This window comes from Helicoverpa armigera, chromosome 20, assembly GCF_030705265.1.
Source record: "Helicoverpa armigera isolate CAAS_96S chromosome 20, ASM3070526v1, whole genome shotgun sequence".
In the NCBI taxonomy this organism is placed as follows: Eukaryota; Metazoa; Arthropoda; class Insecta; order Lepidoptera; family Noctuidae; genus Helicoverpa; species Helicoverpa armigera.
In genome coordinates this window covers 8,449,665-8,474,372 of record NC_087139.1, presented here as the reverse complement: position 1 = coordinate 8,474,372, position 24,708 = coordinate 8,449,665, and the positions used below count along the sequence as shown (strand labels likewise).

Below are 24,708 nucleotides of genomic sequence, written 5' to 3'. Positions count from 1 at the left end.
AATCTGATTGTTACGTTTGTCTTTTGATCCATGTTTTAATAAACCTTTTTTAGTAGGTATAGTTTATATGTTAGAATTAGACTGCATCTATTGTTGGGTATATGCAGTTCAATAACAAATATTATCTGGGCTGAAAAAAACATCAGTTCTTTTTAATAATCTCACGCATTTTATGGTGTTTCAAACATAACCCTTCTTGGCAGTCTAGTAATATTAAATTATATTACTTAAATTAATATGAAAAAAATATCTATGACTTTACAGCAGACTAGCTTACGGTTATATCGCGTTTCCAAGAGAAGTCTTCAAAAGTCCGGGATAAAAACTATCTTATGTTCTTTCTTAAGGTCAACTCTATCTCTCCAAATTTTATTAAAATCAGTTCAGTGGTTTAACAAAGTTTAATACGTGGTAACAGACAGACATACAGAGTTACTTTTGCATTTATAATAATAGTAGGGATTTTTGGCTCCCCTATTCAACTAAAAAGACCTAATTACTAAAAGATACATAAATTCATTGCCAGTTTCAGTCAACTTTCAATACATTTAGCGAATGTACAGGCTACAGTTTTTTCCTTATAATACAAATTAACTATAAAGCTAGGCATCTTGGATCGTATCCAGCATCGATTGTGAAGCCACTTATATTCATTATCGATACACTCTCCTAAGTGATTGATATTTTATGAATAGATATGAGAGTAGATTATGTAATACTTATTGATGTACACGAATGTACTTTTCTACAAAGCTTGGTTGTTTGATATCAGAATTATAATATGTTTTGACATAATAGACATTTCATATGGTTATTAGTTGCCAGTAAAATTCAAATAAAATCTATTTTATGTGTTCACATTATGACACTTTATGAACGATCTTTGCAACAAAAATTGCCAGACTGAAAAGATAAAAAAAACACGTTAGCTTATTTTTTTTTTCAAAATAAAAGGTGGCCTAAGATATTAAAGGTACCTTGCTTTTTTAAATACTACACTTTCGCCAACGGTTTCTCCCGTTTTCTGATCTGCATCGGGCTAAAATTATTGATTTACAAGCTATGTATATTACTGCCAAGATTCACGAGAATCCGATGTGCCGTTTGCGAGTGAACACGTTACAAACATACACACACTCTTCAGCTTTATAATATTATATTAGTATATAGATATTCTAACATATAATGTTTTTTGTTTTCCAGAAGATAGACGCGTACAACCACAGCGGGCCGTCGCTGCAGACATCGGCGGTGATCGCGCTGTGCTCCATCGTGCTCATCGTTGGAGTCCTCATAGGTGCCATCCTTGTTTGGAAGTAAGTTCATGTTATAATAGTTACATATTAATTAAATGTATCCTGAACTTAGATTTTGTATGGTTGAAAACGAATTTTCCTGTATGGAAGTTACACATGCTGGGGAAATCCCCGTAGCTTGGAAGTGGTTTTTGTCTAGCAGTGGACGTTATAAGGTTGTGGCAACGTCAACGAAAATATATAGATTCTAGTGTCAATTTATTGAAGAAAATACGTGTATGTATCTGTTGCTGCAGCAATGTGCGTTACAAACTTACGTTTTCATAGTTTACTTAAAAATCCACCGTTATACCATCATCTCGCCGTCCATCCGTTACCTCAGTTAAATTTTTCAAATTTTAACAAAATAAACGAATTACTTATTCTGTAACCCCGAAGAACTCTTCAAAAATCAAAAGCACAGCCAAATCAGCTACCAAAATAACGCGCATACAATAGACACGGGTTTAGACGTCGCGTGTCAACAATGGCTGACAGTTTAATCGCCTTCAAAGCCGTCGTCACATACAGACATACATGGAGAGGCAATGGCTCGAGAAAGTTGATTAGAGGACCTGTCACCTTAAGATTAAGGCCGGTACTTATTGTTAAAGCGGGCGTGGTAGCCAGATTTGGTGGAACTAATTTTTATAAACACTGGCTCATAATATGAGCGATTGAATTGTCTGAACTTGGAGACCATTTTTGGATTTTATACTTACAGGCGTATTTTGTTTCATGAGTTCCCTAAAGACTGACAAGCTTAGTGAGCAGATCATTTTCACGTATACACAGCTTGCTGCATCGTCTATGGTATTAAGTCCCCTTCGTTGGGATATCTTAAGTCTAAGCGTTATAAAATGCTATAGCATTATCATAGGCGTGTTAGCATTTTATCGCTACTATTTATAACTGGTAGCGATAAAATTCGTATCCCAAACAGGAACAATACTAGCAATACATACACAGCAAAAAGTTTCTAAAATACCCAATTTTTTTCTTCAATATTCTAATTAAAGCCCAATACAATAAAAACCCAATTCACACTACTTCCAAATTAAATTAAAATATCTTATATCCAAATAATTGACGGTGTCACAATATCCTTGTCAACGCTAGTGACGGCGGTCGGATTTAGAAACTAAGCCTGCGCGCACACTACAGACTAAACAGTCGGCCGACTGGCCCTGTGGTTGAAAATCAAAAATGTATAATATAATATGTAGGTATGTTATGCCCGTTTTCACCAACGAATACCTAAATTTAGGGAGCATTTACGGAACACTTAATAAGAATTTCATTTTCACCAAAGCCTAGGTGTCAAATTATAACCTTAAAATTTGACTTCAACTTGGGGGCCCGATTGATGCCTGCTTAAACAACCCCTATCATTATCATTACAGAATACAAACATATTTTGAACCGTGGATAGTGAAATGTACCTTTATATGTTATGTAACACCAAAAATACCATGTTTAAAAAGCAAAAAAATACAAAAAAAAATGAAACGTAAACTTTTAGAAAGTTTAGAAGCTGTGGAGGTTGTGGATATGTAAAATAATAATCATTAGAAGACCACGTACCTATCTTTCGTGAAAGAGCAGATGACTGAGAAATAAGTACGATGATCATAACATTTTTATAAGACTAGCCGTTTTCCCGCGGTTTCACCCGCGTCCCGTGGGAGCTACTGCCCGCACCGGGATAAAATATAGCCTATGTTACTCGCAGATAATATAGCTGTCTAATGGTGAAAGAATATTTAAAATCGGTCCAGTAGTTTTTGAGTTTATCCATTACAACCAAACAAACAAACATTTTCCTCTTTATAATATTAGTATAGATATAGATTATAGGTTATCACTTGCTATGAATGCACTTGCTAGGTCGTGATGTCGCTGAATTATTCAAAAATAGGTAGTCCTGCATGTCCATAAATATACAGACCATAACAGATGCAAATCTGGTAATCACTGATGTAGTTTCGCGGTGGCCGGGACATCTATAGGCCTATTCAGACCTAAGCGGTATTCGCTACCGTCTACGGCAGAGAAAACCCTGTGGGTATGCGGTAATATGACTGTTCAGACCTAAGCGGTATTCGCTACCACCTGCGACAGAGAAAACCCAGTGGGTATGCGATAATATTACTGTTGATGTTCGGGACGTATGCCGCTGCTGCCGCGCGGTATGTACCTACTTCTACCCACAGCGGCAGTGAATATCGCTCAGGTCGCTCTAGCCGCGGTAGGTATAGTTATTGGCACGGATATTGAGCCCTGACCTTCACCTGCGCAGAAGCCATTTATTGGTTTATTGCCTTGTGTACAGTGCGCAAAGCGATCCCCACTCTTCCGCCGAGAGCTCAATATCCGTGCCGGTAACTATACTTGATACTAAATACCTGAGCGAAACCCGTGCGGTATCTACCTCTACCCACAGCGGCAGCGAATATCGCTCAGGTTTGAATTGGCCTTAAATACCAAAACTGCAGTAGATACCAATGATTCGAAAATGGTGAATATGGAGGAGCCTATCTCCTAGGTGATAGGGGATACCCTCTGGAGGTAAGAAGTAGGCTAATATTAAACATAATAAAATATATAAATTAAAACAAAGATAGTAAACAAATATTTTAATATTAGTCCTCTTATGATGTACCAAACATTATCATCATCCTCCTGCACCAATTCAATTTGGGGTGGGCTGGGCGCAGCATGTTTTTACACGTCTTTCCAATTTCTCGCACCACCTGAAACTAAATAAATATAATTAATGTATAATTTTAACCCCATACTTAAATCCATCAACTCATGGAGAACAAAAATACAATGAAGTCGACAGTAAAACAAGGAACACATTTGAACGGCAATATCTTATATTATTATACACAGATATTATTCACATTTACCTGAAAACGGTTCCTATCGCATTAAAACTATTTGTAACTGGATCCAAGCTTTGTTTTTGGCTTCGTTCGTGGTCCCATCCGTTTTTTGTTTAATATTGTGTCTCTATGAGACGTCAGCAATTTCACTAGCTTGTCTTTTTCTTCTGCAAGAAAGGTTTATCCTCGTTTTCTCTTCTCTGCCAAAATAAACTTATCTATTCAACAATAATAAACCCAAAATTAACCTCACTCTATGTACACATACACATCAGTCAATTTGACAAACGCACCAATGACATAGGTAAAAATTCACCTATAGAAAACCTCTTTACTGTTTTATTGCATAAAACATATCGTAATGTAGTTTAAGTTAAATTAAAATAACATCACAAGAAAAAAAACTCACAGGCTTTAGTAATATATACTCGATAGACGTTTATTTCTTAAGAAGTACAGAAAAATCATTTTATCGATAAAATATCGACTTTGCATTATCGTTTGTAGAACTAGTAATCTGTCACTTACTTAAGGGATCCATGTACAAGTGTGGTGAAAATGAATTTAGGTAGGTGTCAAATTGGGAGGGGTCCTTATTAAAAGTAGCTTTTAGATAGGGAAACGGTAAGAGGTTGTTGGTGAAAACGGGCATTAGTCTTAAGGTATTGATCTAAGGGCCAATGCAGCCTGAAAATAAAGATATTTTTTTTCAAACGTGGCCGCAAAACAGCACTTCTTGAACGTTAGAAATGTACAAGAGATAGCCTCCAAAATGCCCACCCTTCACCACTACCTATGTGTTTTGCTGGGAAGAAGTGACGCAACAAACTACCCAGCTAAAAATTGCTTGTTTTTTTTTTCAAAATCGTGATTTCAGTCATAGTTTTTAGTCGATCTGATACGGGAAAAATACCTGATCGTTGCTACGTGTGTACCTACTTCCATACTGATTTATGAGCCGCAACCAAGTATCGGCCGACTAAAAGTTGGTAGTATGCGCGTTTAACGCTGTCAAGAAAGCAGTAAGTAGAGTTACGTTCTGTTAATTAGATGTTGAAGAGATTATAAGGGTCATTGGAGATTTAAATAGCTGAGTATAGGATCGGGTTTTGGTGAATGAATGATAGGGTGGTTTAAAGTATGATACGATTTTGGAGTGTCGAAGGCGTATAAAATTGTTACCTATTATGATATTTTATTTTTATTTTGACGGCCAATAAGGAGTAATAGTGTTCTGTTTTTTTTTTTTTTATTGGGAAAATAAAATATCTATTTATATTGTAGTAAGATCCTGAGTAAGAAATGTACCTATATAATGAGTATAACTAAACATATTTATAAGTGAGGAAGGCCTTATGCCAAATGTGAAAGGACATATGAAAATCAGGAATTTTGTGTAAGAAAATATGGACACTGAACTCACTAGAATGTAGTGGGATAAAAAAAGTGATTTAATTTATATATCCAGGGATAAGATACATATAATAAAATCACCTTTTTTCTAACAACCCTCGCACACAAAACCCACTCCAGTTTCAAATAAACATTTCAAATATCACAAATAAGAAACAATAATAAACGTCCCACTTTCGGTTACGGCTTAATTGTCCACCTACGCCTATCTCTTTCTCCCGTAGCTGGTTAGACAGGGATAACAGATCACCTACGTAGAATGGAACACGCAATCTTGTCGAAGCGAAATCTATCAAATAATGACACCAACCGGGAAGTGAACCAGGAATAGATGTGTGTTGGTCAGAGCTTCGTAAGTTAAGTGAAATTATTGAAGCTATTTTAACAATCAAGAAGTATTAAAAATACACTGATTTTTTTAAAGTTTAACTCTAAAGTTTTTATCGGATAAATTAAAATCCTATGAGTTATTTGGTTCACTAATCTTCATCTTCGGATCTTAATCTAAAATCTTTGCCTTACTTTCAACTTTTAACTGACTGAGGACGTTTTCATAAGAAGAGAGTGTTCCAGTTTACTTTGCCTCAGTAACTATCAAAAATATCTTGTTTCCCTATTTGAAAATACAAGTTTTTCCATCTCAGCAGTTTGACCATAAAAGTTCACACACTAGCACTCCTCAAATATCTTTTTACCACCAAAACAAAGTTCCCATCATCGTCTCAAATTACCTCACACAAAATGAAGCAATCGTAAACCGGAACGCATCACTATAACGCACACTGACGTAGACAGGGTGGGCAGGAACGCAAATCTGTAATCAAGTCACCGCCTTCCGTAGTTAGAGTACCCGCAGACTACCAACTTTTAGTCGGCCGATAGTTTGTTTGGTCTCATAAATCAGTATGCAGATACATAAACGCACATTAGAAAGACAAGGTATGTAGCCGGTATCAGACCGACTAAAAACGTTGATTGGAATCAAGTTTATGTTATAAGGAACTAGTTTTCGCCCGCGGTTTCACCCGCGTCCCGAGATAACTAATTCCTGTACCTGGATAGTGAAAAAAATGTTCTATGTCCTTCTCCCGGGTCTAACCTCTAATTTTATCCTCCTCTCTAATTTTCAGCTTGAAACGGTTCGTCCATTCTTGAATTATAAGTAGTGTAACTAACACGACTTTCTTTTATATGTGTAAAAGATTTATGCCAACCATTGGCAACTGTCAGCCGACTATTCAGTCTGTAGTTTGCGCTTACGCAGTCGACCAGAACTCTGTCGGAACTATTCGGGATACTTCGTGACTACTCGGAGCTGCATGTGGTGAAATTGTGGGGTTCATATGAAGCACGATAGGTTATTCGTGTCTAGTGTTACGGTGGTACCTGAATCTTTGTCTGTAATTGGTACTTCGGTTTGAAGTGGATTTTGTTAGATGACAGGTGTTTTAGTCTTGAAGGGAAATCTTAAGAATTGAGGTAGGAGTCTTAAAGGAAACAATCAGGAAAAAATATTGCCCGAAGATTTATCAAACGCAACCCAAAATACAACTCTTCAAATCCTCGATGGTAAAATAATTAAGGATAAGGATATAAGAACATTAGAACATAATGTATCCAAACTAAATCTTGAAAAAAAACAACATCAATAATTTATTCATAAAGATGAAAAACAACATTCACAATGAAAGACTTACTTTTTAACTTAATTCATCCAAATCAAAGACCTTAAAGTCAAAAGCCAGAGCACACAAAACAATGAAATCAAAACTTAGAACACACCACATATCTAACGCCTATCTATTCAAGACCAAACTCAGAACAATGTTACCAGTGTTTATAGTTCATAAATCATATGAAACGTCAATATTACATGGCTAAATCGGTAGCCCGCGGTTACAGCGCCCTCTATGTAATCTGTGCGAAGATAACGTTTGTTCTGTGAGTTAACACGAATTATATTGGGTTGGCACATGGAGAAGAAAGGACTAGTGGAGATGTCATAACGCAAAATCTTTTAAGAAAGTAGCACGTCAAAATGCCAATGGATGTTCAATGACAGCCGGGACCTACAGTTAAACGTGCCATCCGAAACACGGTCGTTGGTGTCTAAGACATACTTAGAAAGTACATACAAACTTAGAAAAGTGGCATTGGAATTTGCCTGATCTGGAATCGAACCCGCGCCCTCATACTCGAGAGGTTGGTTTTTTGCCCACTAGGCCACCACGACTTCCACGACTTCTATGCTTACCTACCCGCCTATTGTTTTCAAAATAAAATCACCCGTCAATCAAGACTAATCTTTAACATTTTTGAATTTGAATGTCTCGTTAGTTCTAGTAACTGATCACGCCTACCGAGCGTTGCTTGACCTACAAGAAGGCGTCTGACCTACCTTCCTCATGGCGTCTCCGCTATATTTCCTTCCTCTGTGGGCTGGCACTTGATTTACTGCGGTCCCATTGATTCGGGATGTCCCTTGGATGTGGGTTAAGTTGATATGTTTGGGATAGTTGTGTCTTAAGGTTGTTTATTGGGTTATGTAGCTGAATAATGTATGTATTTGGTTCTCATTATATGCTATGTGCCTAGCCTTTTACTATGTCAGGGTGAATTTAGAGTAACAGGTTGCAGCTGACTATACAATATTTTACATGGACTCAAGCTTTTTAAAAAACAGAATCTTTGTAAGGAAGATAATCCTAGTTCCATAATTTCTGCGAAGAATAGTTTTATATGAGAAAGTTAAGAAAGATCTACCTTTTCTAGTATAAGTTAAGAGAGTTGACTCTAGAAATTATTTACTGCGGCGGTAGTTTAACTTATCGCGTTTTATCATATCCTGCGAGGTTTTTATATCAAGCTTTCCTTCTAGTTTCATAGTTATAACAGTCAACAAATGTTTCGAATATCTATTGAGTAAATACTTTTAAATTTTCAAATGGTTATAGTGACTGCCAACGAAACACGCTTTATCTATCTCAGTAATTAGTCATAAGGTAATAAATGCTTCAAAAATTAATCACATCACCAAAACTAATTCAGTGATAACTTCTCTAGATACCTCAATGTCTTCAAAACAATATAACAATTACTTTAAAAACAATGGCACATAAACTAACTCGATCCCAAACAATGGATGTCAGACAGCAAACAGACGAATATTTTTTTTCTTCACACACAACCGCTCTACTCTGATGCGTGACTAATTATGCCAAAATTACACCAAGCATTTCCCGCGCGAACGCCATTGGCCAATTCGAAATTGGCCAGCCAATCAGCGTGGGGGGCGGGCCCACTCTTGCGCACGTTCTAGACACACTTATAGCTTTCGGCATATGAATATTCAAGCTGATTTGTAATTGAAATAAATACGATTGAGACATCAGTCTGTCTTTTTGCGAATTAATGCTGGGAAAGGTTTAATTGTGTATTATCGAGCCAAGGGAATTTTAAATTAGATTGTCGGTTTTTAGCGAATAAAATGTTAAGTGAATTAAGTTAGCCGGTTTAATTTATTCCATTGTTTAACGATCCAGTTTTATCCATCTTAAATATACTTAAAATATAATCTGCAATTTTGTATCGCCATTTATACCTCATTATGGTGTTTGGACAAACATATACGACAATTCTCAAAATAAACATTAATTTTAGCTACTTAAGGAACTTGATAATTCAATTCTAACTTCCCCATAAATAAGACTCAAAACTAGGTTGCCACACTACCACACTTCATCATCCTCCGAGCCTTTTCCCAATCACGTTGGGGTCGGCTTCCAGTCTAACCGGATTCAGCTGAGTACCAGTGCTTTACAAGAAGCGACTGCCTATCTGACCTCCTCAACCCAGTAACCCGGGCAACCCGATACCCCTTGGTTAGACTGGTGTCAGACTTTCTGGCTTCTGACTACCCGTAACGACTGCCAAGGATGTTCACTGACAGCCGGGACCTACAGTTTAACGTGCCATCCGAAACACAGTCAATGGTGTCTAAGATATACTTAGAAAGTACATACAAACTTAGAAAAGTTGCATTGGTACTTGCCTGACCTGGGATCGACCCCGCGCCCTCATACTTGAGGTTGGTCCTTTACCCACTAGGCCACCACGACTACCACACTACCACACTTATCGATCTAAAAATCCTGACCTTTTCAGGTCATCAACCTAGGTCCTGAATCCCCCTAAAAAAAAACAATAGAATCGCGCCCCAAAAAAAAACCTTTCTCTCGATCCTTTTCAACGACCCTAACTTTAAACACGAGCATAACAGCCCCTTAAAAATAAAATTGTGATCTTGAAATCCCCACAAACTTGTTAGGGGTCTCTCTAGCGGGGCTCTAAGAACAATGCACTATTTACAAGGCTTTGTTTAGGGCCCCCACTTTTCACAAGAGCCGACCTGGTATAAAAGCTTAGCACTCTAGTAGCTTGCGAAACGTTTTTATTTTAAAAGTAAAAACGCTATTACATTGCATTGTTTTAACTAGAAGTGTTGTTTTATTTATGCTGTTAATTAATTTTTAATTTTAATTAAATTGTTTGGTTTTGTGTACCTTGTTATAAATGCTTTGTATTTACTCATTTCAAATATGTGTTGGTTCTGAATTCGTTGGAAATTAATTTACCAGCAGCTGCAACGTTGCGTTTGGAAAAGTAATTCGCTTTGACTCTTTGTCAATATGTTTTGTCTTTGAAGTTTTAATTTAGACCAAAGAAATAACTTACATTATTCTTATTTGTCCTCAAAGTCAATCCCTAATTTTTAAAAATATAGTTCGAGTATCATTTCACGCATGACATACCCAAGCGGCCATTTTGAGTGATACCAATCATACACTCATGTACACTCAAGCCCAGCCATGACAATATAAAGTTCCATATTCAAAACACAGCAAAAAACAAAACAATTACGAAATATCCCACGAACCGTTTATCAAACTCAAGCGATATGTAAATCGAGTACCTAACGTCCAAAAAAGTTTACATACCTCCACCCTGACCCCAAATAGTAAGCAGAGCGTAACATTTTTTGTGTGCCGTACACGGTGCAATTTCTAAGCCACGCCCACCTCAACAGCCAATTATTGGTTGTATCTTGATCAAAACCTTGTATAGTCAACGGCTTTATTAAGCCTATTGTCTTACTCATTATGGAGAATTGAACGTCGATTTCTAAGTGTAGCCTATTATCGGCCATCTGCATACAATCAGGTATTTGCATAATATCTCAATTCTGTTTTTGTGGCTTGCGCTGATTTGAATAGCTTGGGTGCATTTCACGCATCGTGGGTTGGACACACGGCTGATAAGTTTGGCCAACGGATGCCAGAAATTTGGGTTTTAAATTGATTGTAACGATAAGGTTATTCATAAAATGTTAGGGAAAATATATAGCGTTAATTCCGCGAGACGATAAACTCAAACTCAATAACTCAACACTGAAACTCAAATAAATAACTCAACTCAAACTGAGGCTTGTATGCAGGATGTAGTACTACTCTTATGCACATGCACTTGCATTCAGTCACAAATTAAGATGAGTAATCATTATTTATGAAATATGGTACTAATAGTTTAGAAAGTATAGTTTTCTTTGTATTGATTATTTTAACTTCTCGTGATTCATTTTTGTGTAAACGAAATAACAAAAAAAAAATATCAGAATCTTATACTTTTTAAACCTACAATATCAAGTATAAATAAAATAGAAATATTTATTCAATTCAAAAATAAAATAAACTTTTATATATATACAACTTAAAACTAATACAGGGCATCAAAAAATTGCTCCTCATCGCTGTCACTGGGTAATGTACCCAAAAGACTGGCAGCATTGCCACAAACACCACTTGGCGAAATATAAATTAGTTCCTCGTATAAGTAAGCCCAACTTCCTGTCAATGTGTCTCAAAGCAATGACACGCTATATTCATAACAGTCGGTTTTCTACCACCATTGTATACGAACCTTTACTTTTAGGAGTCAATATTTTCTTTTGTTTACAACCTTTATTTTTATGGTAATCCAAAAATGATTAAGAAACATGTTTTATCTGTTTTGTGGTCGTAAAACAGGTGAACAACTGAATTTAGATATGCAAGGTATTATAACATTTCACCTGCCATTTGAAGTTTGTGAATTTGTTTATTTGCTTTAAAAGTTAATGTATATTTGCGGTTATTTTTCATATCAAATCAAAACTAATATATATTACAATTCAAAATTATAAAGACAAAAACAGGTCACTCAAAGTAATTATTAACAAAAAATCCGAATTATTATTGCATCTTAAATGAGCATAAGTATTTTTAACAGCTCTATTTAATACCATATTCTTTTAAAGAAGAGAAAGTTGTAAAATCACCAACTGGTCTTTGGTCTATCAAGGTCCTCAAAACCGCATATTTACCCAAACAAACTAGAGAAAACACTGCAAACCAAAACAAGAACTTTATGAAAATATCAAAAGCAATTTAGAATATTTTCTTACCAAGTCCACCAGTCGGACGAACTTCGATTTACCAATTTCCTCTTTGCAAACTTTCCCGACTTGACAAAATATATGCCGTAATAGTGTTCTTGGAAACCGCTATATTTTTGCTATAACAAGCTGGGCTGGTTAGCATATATTTTTAAGGGGTTAATGATAGAGAATTTCAGTAAAGGTAAAAAATCTAAAACTCGAAAATAAACTAAATTTATCTCAGTTCTAAGGTCAAATAACGTGCATAGATCTCATATTGAGATCACAAGAATTAAAGAAAAATATAACAGGCTAGTAAAATAAGATTTTTTTTAATAAAAATTCTCTACATAACAAGGAAAAACGGTACCAAAATAAACTCGGTGTTGCTTTATGTTAAATCTACTTTTACAAGAATTACTAAAATTCCCGCACTAGAAGCCAAAAAGCCTTTATTTCTGTCTGTATATTCAACCAGTTCCCAAAATCTCGAGCAGACTATTGGCTTTCAAAATATGTGGTTTGCCAATTCTCGGGACTGAATTTAAAAGGAAATCCCACATCGCGTTTACCTACCCATTGTCTCCATTTCGCGCGCCAAATCCTATTTTCAGTACCTTTAAAAGCGTAATACATTGTGCGGAATTCTGTCGTGAAAATTCTCCTGAAAGCGACATCCAGAGCAAATATTCACCTTTGCTAATACACTTAACGAAGTTTCTTTGCTAACCGTAGAACAAGCGTTGGTACTTTAAACTGTACATTCGGCTAAGTGGCTACATAGTACGCTGTCAGTATCACGCAAGGAACTGGCTGTAACTTAATCTGCTTTTGTTTAAGCCACGCCATAGTTGAACGCTTACAACCCTCGAAATTTTGACACCTCTTCATCACTTATTAGGTGTTCGAATTTGATGGCATATGGTTGTAATCTGATAGAGATTGCTACTGTCATAATTTTATATTTTGATGTACAGGTTAAAAATAAAAAATATTTTTAAAGTCGGAGTGTTTTGCTCGTATTTGTAAACAGAAATAATTTCACCCCCATAAAGGCTAGTGATATAAACGCAGCATTAATCTTCCTGATTACTCAAGCAGTTTATTAAAGCAGTTGGCAATAAAAACTGTATATTTACGAGCTACTAAGTCCATTAGTGTGGCTGGAAAAGCTCTACATACAATTCCTTAACGACTGCATTAATTTATTATTCTGAAATTCAACCTCTATTCTCATAATGTTTTGAATTCATTTCGATGCTTATTTTTGTACTCATTCACATTTTCTCTTTCGAATTGCAGCTTTTAAAATACCACATAAATTATGTCAATAAAATTTTCAGCATACCATCTTAACAAGACAGTAAAAAATTCCAATTTGATCGGTCAAAAAAAGACAGTGGGAATTTCTATCACTTGCTATGTTACACGTAATAATGTCTTAGTAAAGGCGGTCTCACACTTCCCAGGCGCCAACTAAAGCGTGTTCAGTGAGCTGTTATCAACGGATGTTGCTCTAATTGGACCCCCATCAATGTCGGGTACCTGATGGGATTTTATGGTGTAAGAGATAAGATTTTGTTAACATGTAATACTAGTAGATATTATTAGATAGGTGTAAAACTTTGGCCCACCAAAGGGCTAATTGATCTACAAGCAAGTAACTATAAAAATTAAATTCAATCGCGAACTATATGATTCCAATTTTATTATGTTTTCACAACTGGTTCAGCCATTTTTGGTACATAAAACGTAATAAAAGTAAGTACGATCCTTTTTTATGTACTACTTTCTCAGCTTTCCTTACATTGTAAATTGATACAATAAAATTGCCTTCTTTTTAATACAATGCAAGTTTTAATGAAATTTTATTACCCACCTCATAAAAGGAATCATGTAACAAAATAATTATTCTGTAACAATATAAAATACATACTTATTTACATCAAAATATATAAGCAAAACCTTCATTTATTTTCTTAAATACAAAAGACTATTCATCTATTTTATCATTAAATTCCCAATACACGGCACGAAAGTCTAATTTCACAAATAAGCTAGTACTTACCAATTCAGGTTACTACGCTTAGCATTAAGGTAGAAAGATACTTGCAACTTACTCCTTTGTGTGGTTACTTTGACGTAAATCTAATTACATTAACGTGCACTGTATGTAGGTAACTGTGTAGTGTTACCGCACCTTTATGTAGAGTATCTAATACGAGAGATGGTACTTGAAATTAGTGAAGATGAATTAAAAAGGTTTTGTGAATGTGTAAAACACATAAAGATTGTTGAAAGTAAGCTGATAAATTTAATATAAATAAAAATAATACTTCAAACTAAGTATTTTAATGCTGGTCTTATACAATTGAAAATTATAAATAAATAACTTTTTACTATTAATTTACAATTAACAGACATCACTTACGAATATTACTGACAATTTAATTTACATCACAAAAAAATAAAATACTATATAATTACAATTTCAAAATGCCCAACTCTATTCTACATACACAAAAAAAATATTTAAAAAATAAAAAAATAGCGTGACAGGCCACGTCATTTCACGCGTCAAGCGTCACGGCTCACACCTGTCACGGAATGCACATGTCTCTAAGACTGGACTCATACGTCTATCAACCTCATAACACGTCGTTTACACTTAGTGACGTGCCAGTAAACGGATCGAGTAATACGACACCTGCGGTTATCGACAAAACGCTAAGTCTACATCGATTTAGCAGTAGTGTTGGCTGTTGGGCAAGACGTGGGTATGATGTGACAAATTTTTGTGGTTTCGAAATTTTGGTGTTAGATGTTGGTTTGGAGTAGTAAAATAATTGGTGTAGGAGTGTCGTTTTACTAGCCTTAATTAATGTAAGTTTACCAGCATGTACCTATTCAGCGCTCAGATATTTTTTTAGCCTGCACTGTTCCGATGCTGGGCAAAGACCTCCTTATCCTGTCTCAACAATCTTCGAGTAACACTAGTCTCGATGGTAGGCATCCAGGTCATCACATAATTCATTCAAGCGTACCTAATATTTCATTTAAGAATTCCAAATCAAGAAGTTCAAGAACCCATATTCAATTTAGTCACATAAAACAAAAAAGCTGTTGTCTGTTTAAGCAAGGCTTAGTTTCACTTTTCTAAAACTTTGTCTCACGAAGTATTCAATGTTTGTGAAAAAACCTTAACACAGAAGGGTAATAAAAAACCGAGAGCGATAAAAACGTATTTGTCAAAAGGTGCCCTAAAAACTGTAGATATTAAAACCTGAAATTTTTCACCTTCAATAAATATTAGATAACCGACTAAACACACGACTTTGCTCCTGCCAGAGTCTTATATTCGCGATCTAAATACTTCAAATATTTAGTATGTACAAATGGCTTAAAACCTTTATTTTGCGATATTAAAAAAGGCAAAGTTTAATATTGCAAATGGCCAAATTCAACCACTCTTTTAACATACACTGCAAACTTTTAGTCGGCCGATAGTTAGTTTGGGCTCATAAATCAGTATGGAGATGAATAATGGTAGTATGCACATTACAAAGATATACGTAAGTCGGTATCAGACCAATTGAAAACTTTGATTGGAATTAAGAATCTTTCTCAGTGTGAGAGGAGGCCTGTGCCCAGCTGTGGTAAGATAAAAAGGCCAAATGATGATGATGAAAAAATTATTTAAACAAAATTGCATGCCATCGGGTCAACTATTGGCCGACTTTTTAGTTTGCAGTGTGTTTATACAGTAGGTTTTTAGGTAAGTCGTAAATATTATTAAATATTGATATGCCTATTTCTACGAAACGTTCCAGTCCTTTGGGATATAAATTGTCTCCGTACGGCCCGGTTACACATTTTGGAGAGTACAATTTGTGAATAATTTATTTAGTTTTTTCTGAACATTAATTTTTGTCTAACGTTCGTATGTATGTTTCTTGAAGTAGAATTATTTAAATGTTTTCCTTAAATTTTACTTAGAATAAGGCATTACCGTAGCCGTAACGTATGTATAAAAGTGGGTTTCTACTCACTCATACGTTATGATCTAAATATCTTTTTACATGAATTTCAACTTCTAATGAGATAAGTTTGAAATAAGCATAATTATATCACTAGATACTTTCAAATTGGTTGTATAAGTAAAGTAGCAGTTACAAAATATCTTCTCGTGCTTATTGCCGCCATTAAGCCATTTCCTCTAACATACATTACAAAACTTGAAAAACAACCCAAACTTCCTACAAATGCTTATAAATATTTATAAAATAACCTTCTTATTTATTACAACAAACCAGAAAAAGGGCAAAAACAAACATTCCTAATCGATTAAAATCAGAATCGAATAACCTAATCGATACCCATAAATTGGTCTAATCTCAAAGAATTAAACAATCGATTAAAATAGAGTATATTAATTACGACCTTTTTATCCATATCGATGAAATCGCGACACGGAATCAAATTATTTGTATTTACTGGATAACTGTCGGTCGGTATTAACTTGATTTATGTTATTGACTTTATCGATAGTCGACAGAAAGTTTCGCTTCCCTTCCCTAGTTTAGATAAGCCATATGTCAATGTAAAAGTTCAATGGATTAGGCACTTTATCTGGATGATTTTAGAGATTAGTTTGGATTAATGTTTTAAGGAAGCTAGAATAGAATTATCTTTAAAAAATGAGATAACAGATAAAGTATGCGCCGTGGATAAGGTTGGGTGTAAGCTATAGTACGCTTGGTTAAAATTGGACGTAAACTCCTTTGATATTTTCTCTCAGTGTTTTTTATTTTTAAAAAGATTGTTTTTGTTTATTTGCGCGTACAAAAATGTGTAAATAAATAAATGAAGATGTAGGTAATTTTTGTCTATTGATTACTACTGACTTTTCGAGGATTTTTTTACATATAGATACATTAAGTTTATCACTGGTACTACTGTTTTAAGTGGTATTCAAAACATATTTATAAACATGTTTATTCCTCATTATCATCATTTCCTCTGCTTTATCTGCCGATGAAAACACCTTAACCTTACCAATCACATATTCTAGCCTACCAACAATTTCACTTTAAAACTAAAACTAGCCACCACACAAAACAAATGAAAACCACCAAATAAATAGTCACAGGCCACTTCTCAACAACCCGACTACAATACCCGGGTCGTTTTCAGTGGGTGGTCGACACGACTTGTCGAGTCTTTGTAGCACCGACAGTCCGACATGTCGCATGCAAGCAACGACATTTGTAGTCGAAAAAAACTTTATAAGGATTACGTACAGTTTATTGTTTTGGATTTTCATTATATGAGCTTTGGGTTTAAGGTTGTATTTAAGGTAAATGGTTGTTAAGCTGGATTAGAAATGTAGATATAGAGATTGAGATAGGCAATATTTTACGAGTATTTATGTATATTGTGCAAACGTTGCTGGCTCATCTTACGTGGCTGAAATCTGTCTAGACGCCTTTACTGTTATAATTGTACCTATGCAAAAATGAGGCTCTTAAGTATGAAGACATTCAATAATCTATAAACGCATAAAGAGATCTTTCGATTTCTTTGAGAATAAGTTCAATAATATAATCGTATCAAACACAATACTAATCCGCAATATCGCAACCAACAATTAAAATTACACAAAAAATTCCAAAGCATTATTAAATTATCTTCTTACCTCAAAATCACAAAGCAAATATCATCATTCAGCTTCAAAAAAAGCATCGCAAAAAAGAACGCATATGCTATATTTTCGTACAAACGTCTTAATCAAGTGGACCGTACTTTATACCAATTATACCAATCATAACTACCCTACGATTAGTCTTTGGTATAATAAAATGATCCGTTGGTACTTAAAAACCGCTACCTGAAATTAGAGTTCCGTAATAGAAGGCTTTGGGGAAGCAACCGGATTTTGTTTGAATACTTTTTTTGGCAAGTATTTTGTTTGTCTCCAATGGGGAACTAATATCTTGTCAGTTATTTTAATATCTCAATTTAAAATGATTAAAAAATAATGACGTGTCTGTACTGATTCTGATGTTTTTAAATTAAGAGAAATCTTTGATAACATAATATTATTACATCTTCTTTAAAAGTTGTTAACTATAACAATAGGTATTTTCCTGAACTATCAGTCCTGCCAATATTTTATGGATTGAAAAAGAAGTTTTGATACCGTAGACTATTAAAATTAATGTCTACTGTCATGCCTATTTTTCTGCAGAACCCGTTTATATTTATCTACGCACTCTTCAATATTTTTTTGTCGAAAAAAATCTACCATCTGCTTTAAGAAGTGAAGTTAGCGTATCTAATGGGTTTATAATAAGTTCATTTTTCTTTTGTGATTCAAAACCTCTAAGCAACCCACGTGGAACTAATGCTATGTTGATAATATATTAGTACGAAGTAAATTGATCAAAAAAGTTATGGCAACATTGAAATTATACCTTAGGTACCTATCATCGTGTCTCTTATCAAATTGTTTGGGGTCGTCGCAACATGTTTCTTACTTCCATACTTCTCTGTATGAATGTGAAGGTCTTTCCAGATAGAATATCTTCCTTCAGCCAATACATCTATAGTTCGTACTTATGACACACCTATACCTAGCATATACCATTCATTACCATTGAAATATCGTAGGACATATCTTTTCATAATAAAGAGTTTATTTTTAACTTTAGTTTACAGTATATTTTATTAGGATTGGATCGGCTTTTGTCTACTTTAGCATTTTTTGATTTTTGAAAAAAAGTTGTAGTTCTACTACAACTTTTTTTTAACTATAATTTTTATTGAATAAATTGCAAAACACTTGCAACACTGGCCTTATCTCCTTCAAGGGAAAAACAATTCAACTGACATTATAATGTATTTTTCCTTTGTTTGATATTTTCTTTGTACTTCAATAGCAGTAAGAGCAATTAATTAATTCTGTTATCTTAATCACAATGGCTTTTCCTATCTACGTAATGAGCGGAATAAAGAAATTATGCAGAAAAACATTTTCTTCGGATTAATTATGAAAACGCAATATTATTACTCAGTCATGACCTACTAAGATGGAATGTAGTATTTTCATTTTTAATGGATATTTTTTATTATTTACTGAGCAGCTGTTTTTAAACGGTTTTATTTAGCTCACCCCGTTTGTTTTATTCATTCTTGGGTCAAATTTAGTAATTCAAATTTCACCCTCTTCCTGTCATCCGATTAATCTGAAATTTTGTATACACCTTTAATTCCGATGACAATACAATATAGTAATATCAATAACATTGTAAATCCAATATGGCCGCCGGCACAAAATGGCGGATAACGTAGATTTTATCAATCCCATCAATATGGGTATCAAATGAAAGGGCTCAACAAGCAGAATACAATATACTATAAAAAATTTAAATCCAAGATGGCGGCCGCTACAAAATGGCGGATAACTTAGGTTTTATCAATCCCATCAATATGGGTATCAAATGAAAGTTCTCAACCAGTAGAATACAATGTACTATATACAATTAAAATCCAAGATGGCGGCCTCTACAAAATGGCGGATAACTAAGATTTTATCAATCCCATCAATATGGGTATCAAATGAGAGGGCTCAACAAGCAGAATACAATATACTATAAAAAATGAAATCCAAGATGGCGGCCGCTACAAAATGGCGGATAACGTAGGTATCTGTCAGTGTATATACTGTCAGTAACTCCAGCGGGGCCCAACAGGGCCAAGGCCTTCGGAAGAGTTACCGCGGCCCTGGTACATAAAAGGCCTACGACGGAACAAAACGGTTTCTAGTCAAGAGTCTGGCACTCCTCACCGCTGCTGACCCACAGCAGGAGAGGTCATGTGATGATTTTTGGGGTTGTTACAAAAAAAAGTTTCTGGAAGGGCTATGTATTGAGGAATTAAATTGTAATAAATTGTCAGGTAAGAGACCGTGTAATAATGATGCACTAAATGAATTAGATAGAATGAGGAATATTCGGTAGGCATTTTCATTAAATACTAAAACTAGAAAATAAAAATCGGTAAAAACTTTTAAGTTAAACGGTTTTATCTTATGTGTACTGAAAACTAGAAAATAAAAAAATAGTTACTTACCTGTCAACCTACGTAGGTGGTCCCGGTCATATTAAATTAAAATAAAAACGTGGGGCCCCTGTGAAATCCTACCTATGGCAAAGCATATCTTTATACTTTGGTAGATCGTGAGCTCGGCGTTCGTTGGTGAAGCCGCTACGGCTGATTATTGATTATCAAAATCTCCAGTTACGATTGTAGTAACTCCATGCAATCCACACCTATTATACCTCTAGAAGAAAGTACTACAGCAATAGTTAATGGGCCCCACGTTTTTATTTTAGTCTAATATGACCGGGACCACCTACGTAGGTTGACAGGTAAGTAACTATTTTTTTATTTTCTAGTTTTCAGTACACATAAGATAAAACCGTTTAACTTAAAAGTTTTTTTACCGATTTTTTATCTGTAATATATACTTGACCTAATTGAATATACAGTTATTCAACGCCACCCTACCAAAAAGTTTTACCAATAATTTCTACATCTTCAAAATTTACCAAACGCATCATCAAAACATAAATAAAGAATTACATCACTTCGCTGTTCACATTTATTAACAAACTCTTGTCTCTTCTTCCATAGACACAAAAGGAAAGTAACCAACCTTCTGCCTTCAAAGTCCTCGGCCCCCACCCAGGGCAGTGGGTCCCAACGCCGGGCTCCACCTCCAGCACCTCTTTACGAAGACCTGCAGGACCTGCCAAGGAGGCCACCATTACCACATAGACCAGAACTGGAACCACAGTTGGAGGTAAGCAAAGAATTTTTCTTAGAGCACGTTAAAAGATTTTGGGTACTTTTGATGTTCGATACAAGCAATGGGGGTCGTTTGTAACAATGGGCAGTTGCATCAATGACTATGTTATGGATAAAGTTTGAAATAATAACTAAACGACCACCAGTATTGAGATTATCCAGTTATTGAGAAAATAACTGGATGGCTTTTGCTACGAAATTAATTGAAAAACGAATAAGTACATTATCCCGAGAAAAATCTCTCATAAAATCATGATGAATTTATACCAAAATATTTACATTGAAAGTAGCTTACTCCTAAAGTAAATCCTACGAGTACCTTCAAACCAATCCAAAAAGGTCAATAAAGTAGCTTTAGTTAACTTGTTAGGAAAGTGATTGCGACTCAATCACTTTAGTACTATCAATTTTATAAATAAAATATCTCGGGTCGGACACAGCCTGAGGGAAGAAAATACCTATTTTGTACCGTCGATTTGTTTGGATACTAGACAGCACCTATTTTTATGTCCATGTTTGATTTTCTGACAATAAAAGTGGATAGACGATACAGTTAAGTTTGTCAGTGAAGAAGAAAGTATAATATCGCGAAATTAATGAAAGGCAAACATTTACGGAGTTTTGGTTCATAATTTAACAAATGTTACCAAAGTATTCTTCCTTATCCAACTTCAATATATAAAAAAAACTTCCAAAAACACACGCCCAAATACCCCAATAACGAACCCTAGAAAACTGTCTCATAACAAAAACAGCACACGTCCTCGAAGCACTACTTTGTGGGATCCCAATATTGACAGAGGCGAAACTAAGAATTTCCAGCCAGTATGCCTTCCAGACACGCAAGACGAGGGTCTAAGGGCCTTCAAAGTTAATCTAGTAGATGACCTGACATATCTTCGGGGAAGAAGTAATGAAATGGTTCATGTCGCTCAGAGTTACCGAGTCCATTTGTCGCGTCCATATTCATTAGAATCATTACTCGGTTAAGTGTACCCTTTTGGGATAGAGGAAATTGATGATCGCGATGAATAGGACTTTAACACTTGGATGACTTTTTTTGAGTATGATGTTGGGACGAATATCTTGGAAAGAGCATGTGTTTTTTTGTCGAGAAAACTTTTAAAGTACTAACCCAAAACAAAAGTATCAAATAAATAAATTACATAGAACACGTCCAAATGTTAACTAGACTTCTTGTACAGTTAGAACCATTAATAGATGCAAAGTTTCAAGCTATATTCCACGCCGACGAAAGCTGTCTACATTAATTTGCCACGACTAACATAACATTTAGTTCTAGTTCGAAGTAGTTTCACGAACATCTGTCAACCACCAAACTTAATTTAGTCTAAACAACCTGTGTAGCGTGTTAGTGAAAAATTTCGAGAATTAACCCAAAACTTTTGAGATCTTGTTAAACTGTCAAAGTTCCCCGTTTGGCCTTTACAAGTCTGTACTTCGGTCTAGACCTGAACTTAACACGTTTTAATTGACTTTCAAATAGATCTAGACGTTTAATATTTTCTCAAAATTCTGTCTCGAAAAGATTTGTCTGATTACCCTTCAAAGAAATTATGATTGCTTTGAATTTTAGTTGTTCGATAACTTTGCTGTTTGTGTTCATATTTCAACGTTGACTTTGTTTTAATTAACCGGTCTGCTTTGTGGTTTAATTCGCTACAAAAGTCCTGACCAAGAGAAACAAACCCTCCAACTCCATTTGATCATTATACCAGTCGTGATTTATTTCCTGTATAATGAAATCATTGTACTAAATTAAATTTCTTTTTACAGATGGTGGAAACGAAAAGACCAAACTGCCCAAGCCGAGTCTTCGTTTGCGGCTCAGGCGGCACGTGGCGAGGTGGGAACAGCTGTGGTGGCGACACCTGTGGGGCTCCTCTATACGAAGAGTTACCCCACAGGTCAGACGACTCCCTACACAGTGACGACCACTTCGCCGAAGACGAACTCAGCCTCGTCGGCGAGGCAGCTCCATGTCGAACCTGCTCAAGACCACCAGCCCCCCAGTCTCTTCCCCATCGGCCTAGACAACAGCGAATGGATAGAAGACCCAAGTCTTTGGAAAGACGACGGGCACAACACAGAATGCAGCGTCATATCCATCCACCAGGACCGCCTGATCCTACAGAGTTCCATGAAGGTGTTCTTTTGGATGCTCTATTAAGATTGTATCCTCAAGTTGGAACGGTTGGAGCAAGGCCACAAGGCCCCCTGCCGATGAGTGCGGGAGGTGCCTGGCCTGGCGGTGAATTGCCAGGAATTGCCTGTTGGAGAGGACCCCGGGCTTCACCGAAGCCTCCCAGTGGAGACTCCTCATTTGGCTCGGATTCCGGCTATAGTAATAATACGTGCGGGACGTGCGGCACTCGGGCATCGTCCAGACACCGATTGTCTGCAGAGATACCGATGTCATGAACAGACATGTCGTGCTCTCGGCTACTGATGTGACAGTCGTGCCATAACACTTCCAGTGAATAGTGACGAAGTGAATAGTGTTGAATCACGGTTAATGTAATCAATTTTGCATTTAGTAGTTTTACTTTGTCTTTCATGGCCTAACTTATTCAGCGGCCTCAATTCTCTCATGCCTTCCGAGACGGTGAACTTAATCGTTGAATATTAGTTACTGTCGAATATTTATGAACCTTAAACGTCTTAGGGACTACTTTTCTACACAATTGTACAAAATTTATTGCTTGGTAGAGAGTCTGTCCCTCTAGATTTTAGCGATACGATATTTTGATGAAATCGTTATTTTTATTAGCTGGTATAGCGATGGTTTTGTACAAAATTCATGTGACCATATTTTTAGGTAGCTATAGCGGTTTCGTCCTAGTAAGTTTCGAACTAGTCCTTAAATTATCACAATAATTGTGAAACCTATCAGATTAATGATTGATCATGTGTAAAAACTATGGAAAGATGATGATGTAAATGAATTTCTGAATTTGTAGATAATGTACAAAAATTGTAGTTAAATGAATTATTTAAGAGTACTAAGTTGAATTTTATAATCATATCATATTAAAGGTACCACTTTCCATTCGAATATATCACACAGATATTCTTTTGAATACACACAGATATTCGATATTGTACTATTTGATTTTGTCATTTGGTGCTAAAGTTAATGTATCGAATTCCTATCCGTCGATTTGTTTTTACAGCTCTTAAAAGTATTAAAGCTTGACTGCGTTTTGTTTAGCATCCATTTTATTTAGTCCTCCATTCTGCTTTTATATTTCTACTTTAACGTTTGTTCGCCATCGTAAAATTGAGCATTTCGTTTGTATTGTAAATGGAAAATATTATTCGGTCGTCAAAAATGTTGTTTTTGTTTTTATCTGTTTATTTAATTTAAGTGAATAACTATTTATTTTTTATTCGATTTTATTGTTTCATTTTGTATTATATCGAGAGTTGCAACACTTATGTAATTAAATTCATGGACAGAATGTCCGTTTAATAAATATTGAAGAGCACAATAAAATGAAAAATAAATACATTTTTAAGAAAATTCTATTGTTTTATTTTATTTGTTAGGTACATCCAGATCATGCCAGCACATTAAAGTCTTACTGAAAGTACGCCTCTCCAAATGAGCATAACACAACACTCACACATACACATTACACACACAATCAAGCATCACTCGACCATCTGTTTTGAATCCATTGGCCTTTTGTCCGTCATTCAATTGTGTATAAACTATCCCCTTTTCTAAGTAATTTCTAACGGAAAACCC

At 35.3% G+C, this 24,708-nt stretch overlaps 1 protein-coding gene and 1 long non-coding RNA gene across 5 annotated transcripts in view; one reads left to right on the top strand and one right to left on the bottom strand.

Annotated features, from left to right (window-relative positions):
- The window catches only part of LOC110378817 (uncharacterized), a 165,276-nt gene extending 140,891 nt beyond the window's left edge, over positions 1–24,385 (top strand). For all 4 annotated transcript variants that reach the window (XM_049848909.2, XM_049848907.2, XM_049848908.2 and 1 more), the window contains 3 exons: positions 1,204–1,316; positions 20,763–20,931; positions 22,734–24,385. In XM_049848909.2, the coding sequence (XP_049704866.1) occupies positions 1,204–1,316; positions 20,763–20,931; positions 22,734–23,378 (927 nt within the window). In that variant the 3' untranslated portion in view covers positions 23,379–24,385. The remainder of the gene's footprint in view (positions 1–1,203; positions 1,317–20,762; positions 20,932–22,733) is intronic.
- Positions 2,971–4,492, bottom strand: LOC135118278 (uncharacterized). Its single transcript, XR_010277470.1, has 3 exons — positions 4,208–4,492; positions 3,727–4,054; positions 2,971–3,492 (listed from the first exon to the last, which is right to left on the bottom strand). It is a non-coding gene; the product is annotated as an uncharacterized LOC135118278 (long non-coding RNA).
- Positions 24,386–24,708: the final 323 nt, after the last annotated feature.